The sequence below is a fragment of the Otolemur garnettii genome, unplaced genomic scaffold, assembly GCF_000181295.1.
Source record: "Otolemur garnettii isolate 467f Iridium unplaced genomic scaffold, OtoGar3 scaffold00022, whole genome shotgun sequence".
Classification (NCBI taxonomy): domain Eukaryota; kingdom Metazoa; phylum Chordata; class Mammalia; order Primates; family Galagidae; genus Otolemur; species Otolemur garnettii.
The window spans coordinates 15,165,182-15,173,672 of NW_003852417.1; the positions used below are offsets into that span (position 1 = coordinate 15,165,182).

The following is an 8,491-nucleotide window of genomic DNA, read 5'->3' on the forward strand; positions in this document are numbered from 1 at the left end:
TAGATTATCTCACACATGAAGAAAGAGAAAACCAAAAAAGCTAGGCAACTTGTCAGGCACGTGGCTAGTTAACAGGGGCTGGTAGAATCCTGTCTCCTGATCCACAAGTCAGGAATCCTCTGTATGCCATTCTTTGTGTATCTAGAATAGGGTTTCTTAAACTAGAGTCCATGTATCCCCTGAAATATATTCAAAGTGTGTGTGTTCTTCTATAGGGTCCAAACCTTTTATCAAGCACTCAAAGGTCTGAGCCCTCCTGAAAAGGTCAGGTGGTTAATTCATTTCTATCCCCATCTGAGTACCAATGATTTCGTAGCTCCAGCTCTTGGTTCATCCTTTGTAGGGATGGTCATCTTTCAAAAGGAGAGTCCTCAAGATCTCACAATCCTAAAAGCCAGGAAGGAGCTCTTAGGCCATAAAAGAAAATTTAGTAAGAAAGAAATATTCTGACTGAAAATAAAAACTTTTAGGCCAGCACAGTGGCTCATGCCTGTAATCCTAGCACTCTGGGAGGCTGAGGAGGGTGGACTGCCTGAGTTCAGGAGTTCCAGACTAGCCTGAGCAGGAGTAGGACCCCGTCGCTGTAAGTAGCCAGGTGTTATGGCAGGTGCCCGTAGTTCCAGCTACTTGGGAGGCAAGAGGATCACCTGAGGCCAAGAGTTTGAGGCTCCTGTGAGCTACATTGCCATGGTACTCTACTAAGGACAACAAAGTGAGGCTCTATCTGAAAAATATATAAATAAAAAACTTTAGAAATCTTTTCAGATGGACTCTTACTGTGTACACAGAGGTTCACTTAGAGTCAGATGTTATTTGTTAAACTCTTGTGTGAGACTAGAAAGGTACTTCTGCTCCCAGGACTATAGATTCATTGATGTAAATAAAAGCACCTATAATCGTGAACAGTATTCAGTAAAGGCCCAATTGAAATATCATTTGAAAGTATGAACATTTATATTAAATTAAAGTACAAATTTTTGTTGTTATTCCCCTATCCAGGAGTGTTCAACCTTTTTCTCCCCCCTCTGCCACACATGGGAAGAATAAGAGTTGTCTTGGGCCACACATTAAATACACAAACACTGGTCAGTGCCTGGAGCTCAGCAGCTAGGTTGCCAGCCACACACACTGGAGCTGACTGGTTCGAACCCAGCCTAGGCCTGCCAAACAACAATGACAACTACAACCAAAAAATAGCTGGGCATTGTGGTAGGTGCCTATAGTCCCAGCTACTTGGGAGGCTTAGGCAAGAGAATCGCTTAAGTCCAAGAGTTTGAGGTTGCCATGAGCTGTGATACCATGGCACTCTACCGAGGGCGACATAGTGAGACTCTGTCTCAAAAAAAAAAAAAATACACAAACACTAATGACAGCTGAAGAGCAAATAAAGTTTCATGATATCCAACACCACAGATAAGCAAAAAAAGTCCTCACGAAATCAGCATGTGGCCTGTGGGCCCACGGTTTGGACACCGCTGTGCCTATACTTTTAAATCTTTACTAGAAAGAGGTGCAGTTGCAAATACCACTTTTTACACTTTTACTCGTTTATTCAGAAATTCCATGGTTAGTAAGAGACACTGATGACTTGAGAAAATTATAGATAGTACATATAAAAAACAGTGGAACGCTTGGCTTTATAAAAGTAGGTATGCAGTAAATGCTACTTTCTTCCCTTCCCAATCATTCTCCTCAAAGAATTCACCAATACTTCATGCTCTCTATAATTTTCCAAATTCCATTTTTAGCTCTTATTGAGCTACATAATTAGGGTCTCAACACGTTTTTCTCCCCCCTTACAAAAAGATCTTATCTCCCTCTCAGATTTCAGTCTGCTAGGATCTAGGCTATTAGTAAGGGTTCCTGTACTGTACACGGCACAGGATGGTCTTGCTGTCAGCTATAATGCTGAGATTACAGGTTATGCCATCATTTTCTGTAAATGACATTTTTTTCAAAAGTCTCAGAAAGACTTACACTCTGATCTGACGAATAGGTCCATATTTTCCAAAAATATCATACATTTCTTCAGCTGTGATTTTGTATGGCAAATTCCTTATATATAAGATCCGATTTACTTCAGGTGGAAGTCGAATCTAAAATGAGAAATACTTATTGTCATTATAATGAGTGAAGAGAGTACTAACCATTTAAAAAAAATTCTCTGTGATACATAATGATAAAAAACCAAGAATAGGGCGGCACCTGTTCTTGGGTAGGGCACCAGCCCCATATACCAAGTGTGGCAAGTTCAATCTGGCCCCGGCAAAATGCAACAAAAAACAGCCAGGCACTGTGGCAGGCGCCTGTAGTCCCAGCTACTTGGGAGGCTGAGGCAAGAGAATCACCTAAGTCTAGGAACTGGAGGTTGCTGTGAGCTGTGTGACACCACAGCACTCTTCCAAGGGTGATAAAGTGAAACTCACTCTCTATAAAAAAAAAACAAAACAAAACAAGAATAAGCCAGGCATGGTGGCTCATGCCTGTAATCCCCACATTCTGGAAGGCTGAGGCAAGAGAATCACTTAAGCCCAACAGTTTGAGGTAGGTGTAAGCCAGCAGTTCTCAACCTGTGGGTTGTGACCCCTTTGTAACAATGAAAATATATCTTGCATATCAGATATGTGCATTACGATTCATAACAGTAGCAAAATGACAGTTATGAAGTAGCAATGAAAATTATTTTATGGTTGGGAACACCCCAACATGAGGAACTGTATTAAAGGGTTGAAGCATTAGGAGGCATTAGGAAGGTTGAGAACCACTGCTGTAAGCTGTGGACTCCATGACACACTACCGAGGGCAACAAAGTAAGACTCTATGTCTCAAAGAACAAACAAACAAACAAAGAATAAGAGTAAGAGTATAATCTGATGTTACTGAAAATGGCACTCTGGAAAAGCAACAGAGCACTGGTGCCAGGGAAGACTATATATTAGGAAGAGTTAAGGTCCACTACTTGAATAAGGATTTCCAACTTCATTAAAAGCCCTCATGCCAAAAAATAAAAAAAATTAAAAAAAAAAAAAAGAGAAAGAAAGAAAAGGGGCCGCACCTGTGGCTCAAGGAGTAAGGTGCCAGCCCCATATGGCAGATTCAAACCCAGCCCTGGCCAAAAAACTGCAAAAAAAAAAAGCCCTCATGCCGGGCGGTACCTATGGCTCAGTGAGTAGAGTGCCGGCTCCATATACGGAGGGTGGTGGGTCCAAACCCGGCCCTGACCAAACTGCAACAAAAAAAGAATAGCTGGGCTTGTGGCAGGCGCCTATAGTCCCAGCTACTCGCAAGGCTGAGGCAAGAGAATCTCCTAAGCCCAAGAGCTGGAGGTTGCTGGAGTGATGCCACAGCACTGTACCAAAGATGGTAAATTTAGTGAGACTCTGTCTCTACAAAAAAAAAAAAAAAAAAGCCCTCATGCCTCAGAATGTGTAGGAAAGAAAGAAGGGAACTGTTACTGTTTGCTAGATAATAAAACTTTCACTGATGACCTTTCTCTGGTCTTCCCTGGAACTTGTCCTAGCAATGGTCCTTTCTTGCTTTCCAATGTACAGGCTTTTCCTTACTATTGGCTACGTCTTCCTCATGTGAGGAGTTGCTCATATCCTGATAAACCTTACACAAACAAAATACTTACTTGGACCTTCTTCATTCAACAAATATTTATTAAGGGCCTTCTTTATGTATATGCTAGGCTGGTATTAGGAATACACAGTGAAGGAAAAAAAAAGACAAGGTTTCTACTTTCCTTGAACCTAAGTTCTGGGCACACTGTTTCTATCTAACTCTCTGGCTATTTCTTCCTTTTTTTTTTTTTTTTTGAGACAGAGTCTCAAGCTAACACCCTGGGTAGAGTGCCGTAGCATCACAGCTCACACCTATCTCAAACTCTTGGGCTTAAGTGATTCTCTTGCCTCAGCCTCCCAAGTAGCTGGGACTACAGGTGCCTGCCACGACACCTGGCTATTTTTTGGTTGCAGTTGTCATTGCTGCTTAGCAGGCCCAGGCCGGGTTCAAACCCACTACCCTAGATGTATGTGGCCAGCGCCCTGTTGACTGAGCTACAGGTGCCAGCACTCTCTGGCTATTTCTTCTCAACTGAGAATTGCACAAATGAATGAATAAAGTACTTACTCCCTGCTCTCAAACTAGCAATGGTGAAAATGGTAAACAAATACAATAGTTATAGATCTCAAGATTCAAGGTTAAGTTCAAATGAATGAACAGTACTGCCAATCATAATACAATTCCTGAGCAAATGTGCTTTCTCATCTGAAAAACATTTTTGTACTTTCTCTTCTATCCTCAAACCTTACCACCACCACACCTTCAAACATCTGGGTTGGGCTGTGCCCTCTTTCCTGCTCATCCCAGGAGATGACCCTGTCGCTTTTCTCTTGGAGAAAATAAATATGACAAATGGTAAGTACTTTATCTTCCTATCACTAACTCTACCAAATTACATACCATCTATATCCACCCCCTTTCCTTCTATTACTATGCCAATCCTTCATCTATTGAAAACTTTCACTCCTGAACTTAACCCACCTTCTTACATATCATGTTTCTCCCACTCTACTGGATCATTCCCACTGGCATATAAATGCATATCACCCACCTTTTAAAAAGTCAACAATCACCCAATTTCTCTATCTCTATTTACATGAAAACTCATGGAAAGGGCTCACTTTGTCATCTCCATTTTCTCAATTCCCACCACCTTTTCATCCACCTGCAACTAAGTTTTCTTTTCTTTTCTTTTTTTTTTTTTTTTGGAGACAGCTTCAAGCTGTCCCCTGGGTAGAGTGCCGTGGCATCACAGCTCACAGCAACCTCCACCTCCCAAGCAGCTGGGAACACAGGCAGGTGCCTGCCACAACGCCCAGCTATTTTTTGGTTGCAGCCATCAATGTTGTTTGGTGGGCCCAGGCTGGATTCGAACCCACCACCTTAGGTGTATATGGCTGGTGCCTTAGCCACTTGAGCCACAGGCGCCGAGCCTGCAACTAAGTTTTCATCCATTGAAAAGACTCCTATCGAGAGGGGGATTGGAGGGATCACTTCTGAGGTTTATCTTACAAGGGTACAAGTGAATCTTTCTGAGAGTAGAATGTGAACGTTTTAAAATAATAACTAAGAAAATGACATGAAGGCTATGTTAACTAGTTTGATGTAAGTGTTTTGGATTGTGTGTGAAAACCCCACACTGTACCCCAGAAGTGCATTAATGTACATAGTTACTATTCAATAAAAAGAAAAGAAAAGAAAAGACTCCTATCAAAGTCGCCAAGAACCCGGCCCTGGCCAGCTAAAACAGCAGTGGCAACTGCAACAAAAAAAGCTGGGCATGGTGGTGGGCACCTGTAGTCCCAGGTACTCGGGAGCTGAGGCAAGAAAATAGCCTTAGCCCAAGAGCTGGAGGTTGCCGTGAGCTGTGACGCCACAGCACTTTACCACGGGTGACAAAGTGAGATTCTGTTTCAAAAGAAAAAAAAGTCACCAAAAGTCTCAACACATCCAATGGTCAATTATTTGTCTTCATCTTATTACACCTCTAAGCATGTTACAGTGGACTACTCTTTCCTGAGGTCTTTTTTTTTTTTTTTTTTGGTTAGGTTTCCACAACCCCCTACCTCAAACACTAGAAGATAAGCAGGACTTTTCTGTTTTATTCACTGCTGTATCATCAACACCTAAAACCAGTGTCTGGCTAGTGTTCAATAACTGTAAGTGATGAATTGCTTACCATCTCTCAAGTCAGGGACACAGCAGGTCAAGAAGCATTGTTTGAATTAATACATTAATGAAGAATCCCCCAAACTCCATGATCTGTGGAGAATCGATCCCAAGCTCTCGCTTCCGTTTAACTATCTAGATATTTACAGAGGACTGATCTGTACTATGCATTTTTAGGCCAAGGAGAAGATCCTAACGCCAGGTCCTAGATGCAGGTCAAGCAGCAGAGCCTGGAGGGCAAACACTACCACTGACACTAGAATAGAGAATGAACGAACTCTCAAAGCGGTGAGAACGAGCACTCTGGGTGGCCGAGGCGGGTGAACTGCTTGAGCTCAGGAGTTCGAGACCAACCTGAACAAAAGCGAGTCCCCGTCTCCGCTAAAAATAGAAAAACTGAGGCAAGAGGATCGCTTGAACCTAGGAGTTCGAGATTGCTGTCAGCTAAAACGCCCGAAACTCTACTCGGGGTAACAGCTTGAGACTGTGTCTTAAAAAAAAAAGAGGGGGAGAGGGTGAGAATGAAAACGAGGCTCAAAGAGCATTGAAGATGGGACCAGGATATAACCCCCACTGGCAGGATGGGCTTCCCGGCCCTGAGGACTGGGGAGAGGCAAGAAAGCTCTGACCCACGCTACAAAACAATCCGCGAGGTACGTCCTCCCCCTTCCTCCGCAGAAGGCCACGATACTCACATTCGCCCTCTTGGCCGCTTGCATCGCCATCTTGGCGGGCTGATGAGGTTACCGCGACAAACACTCGAAATCTGTGGACAGTCCGGAGCTCGCCTGGCTTCCAGCGCGACACAGCGTCAGACTGACCCTGACATCCAGGCTCCGCCGGAAGCTGTTATGGTACCGCCGGACTACCACCGTCTCACGCCGAGACGCGCTGACGTAGTATCCCGCCTCGAATTGACACCAGCGCAAAATGAACTCGAGATAGGCCGGAAGGTGGAAGGGCTAACATCCAAAACGCTTCCGGGTTCTCTCCCGGAAAGGGCGGGGCCCCCAGAAAGGAAGGCGTTCCATTCTCCGCGGACCTGACCAGAGGGGGCGGGGCCCGAGGACGGCAGTGAGAGACCGGGTGGGCTCTAGGTGAGTAGGGGGCGGTGCGGGGCCTGAGGATGTGGGGGAGAGGGGGCGAGGCCTGAGAAGGGCGGTGAGAGACAGGGCGGTGAGAGACAGGGCGGGCTCTAAGTGAGTGGCGGCGGGGCGCAGGGCCTGACGATGCGGGTGAGAGGTGGGGCGGGGCCTGAGAGGGCGGTGAGAGACTGGGCGGGCCCAGATGAGTAGCGGGAGGTGGGTGGGGCCGAGCCAAGTGTGCTGCGCAAGGGCGCGGTGCGCGCAGTCCAGAGCTGGGTACCAGAAAGGGGACATGGGCCTCTAACAGTGTGCAAGATGAAACCTGAAGGCATGTGTCGCAGCTGACTCTAACTATACCCCAAATCTCGGGTCCTGGCTTGTACCTCTTTTGGAACATCAGCTGATCCGGCGTCTCCCGTAACCCCTACGGTGAACCATCCCGACTCCACCTCACCCTCTGGCAGCACCATTCCGTGCGCTGGGACCGCACACAGAGCGTGCCACCTTTCAAGTCCACTCTTTTATTTTCTTAGGCTTTACACTGACCAGCTATCGAGGCGGACCTCGGAGTGGCATCTGACCTACTGTGAATCTTCCCCAAGTTTGCTCTGGAAAGGCTTGGGGTGGCCATGTCCTGTACTACCCCTGCTCCTTCACTGAGGCAGCTCCACGACGATTTTGCCCAGGTTCTTGTTAGTCTCCATGTACTTATGAGCTTCTTGAATTTCGGTCACTGGGTAGACTCTGTCTACAACTGGCAGTAGACGTTGGGGGTCCTCCATGGAGAAGTGGGGCAGAATTTGCTCCGTGAAAGCTTTCACCAGCATTTGCTTGTACTAAGAGAGAAAAAGGAGACCATCAACCTGGTCAGAGACATTACCTTGCCGCTCCCCATGCTCCTTACCTTTCAGCTGTCTCTGAAACTACACATCTGAAAAAGCAGAGAGATATCTCCTTCACTTTCCCTGAAGTGTATGTATGTGCATGACCCTGAAGGAGTGAAGGACATGCCATCTCAAAATACACTGGATTGGTATATTGATTATTTTCAACTGAAGCCATTGGAGAAATTGTAGTTTCAGAAAGTACTAGCTGACCTGTCTCTCCCTGAATATAACAAGTCATACAAATTCCTCTGAGAGGGGTATCCTCCCATACCAGGGTGAGAAAATAGCTCTTATTACCAGCCTGGAGATTAGGGGCTAGAATGGACCTGAATAAATACACTTAGTGAAGTAACCTTATCTTCTGTTGGTTTTATACCTCCCCATATATCTCCTACTAACTCCCCCAGAAATTTACCATGCTCTAGCCAGATTTTCTTTGTTCTGTCATTTCTTCTTAAATTTATCATTCTTTGTCTAAATAATACCAATCTTGGCCACTTTATAGGACTTCATGCTCTTGTGAAGATCTCCATATGCATATAAAACTAGTCCCTTTATCTGCTTTTCTCTGTTAAACTACCTGGTTATCAATTTGGTCTCTAGATCCAGCCAAAGAACCACATAAGAGCTAAAGGGGTATTAAGGGTGATCTCCAGCTCCCCTAAACCTCCAAATGCATAACTTCTCTCCTGTACCAGATTAAGACTAAAGACTGGTGTAAAATATTAGTGTCACTGACAGCTTAAGAACTATTTCTTTTCTTTTCTTTTTTTTTTTTTTTTTTGA

The 8,491-nt window shown here is 44.9% G+C and overlaps 2 protein-coding genes across 3 annotated transcripts in view; both read right to left on the minus strand.

Annotated features, from left to right (window-relative positions):
- The window catches only part of SF3B6 (splicing factor 3b subunit 6), a 13,413-nt gene extending 6,767 nt beyond the window's left edge, over positions 1-6,646 (minus strand). Inside the window, exons 1-2 of the mRNA XM_003787435.3 lie at positions 6,429-6,646; positions 1,978-2,096 (exon numbers count right to left, since the gene is read on the minus strand). Of these exons, the coding sequence (XP_003787483.1) occupies positions 1,978-2,096; positions 6,429-6,458 (149 nt within the window). The 5' untranslated portion in view covers positions 6,459-6,646. The remainder of the gene's footprint in view (positions 1-1,977; positions 2,097-6,428) is intronic.
- A 682-nt stretch (positions 6,647-7,328) lies between these two features.
- TP53I3 (tumor protein p53 inducible protein 3) overlaps positions 7,329-8,491 on the minus strand; it is a 6,891-nt gene continuing 5,728 nt past the window's right edge. For both annotated transcript variants that reach the window (XM_012803729.1, XM_012803730.1), the window contains one exon: positions 7,329-7,654. In XM_012803729.1, the coding sequence (XP_012659183.1) occupies positions 7,472-7,654 (183 nt within the window). In that variant the 3' untranslated portion in view covers positions 7,329-7,471. The remainder of the gene's footprint in view (positions 7,655-8,491) is intronic.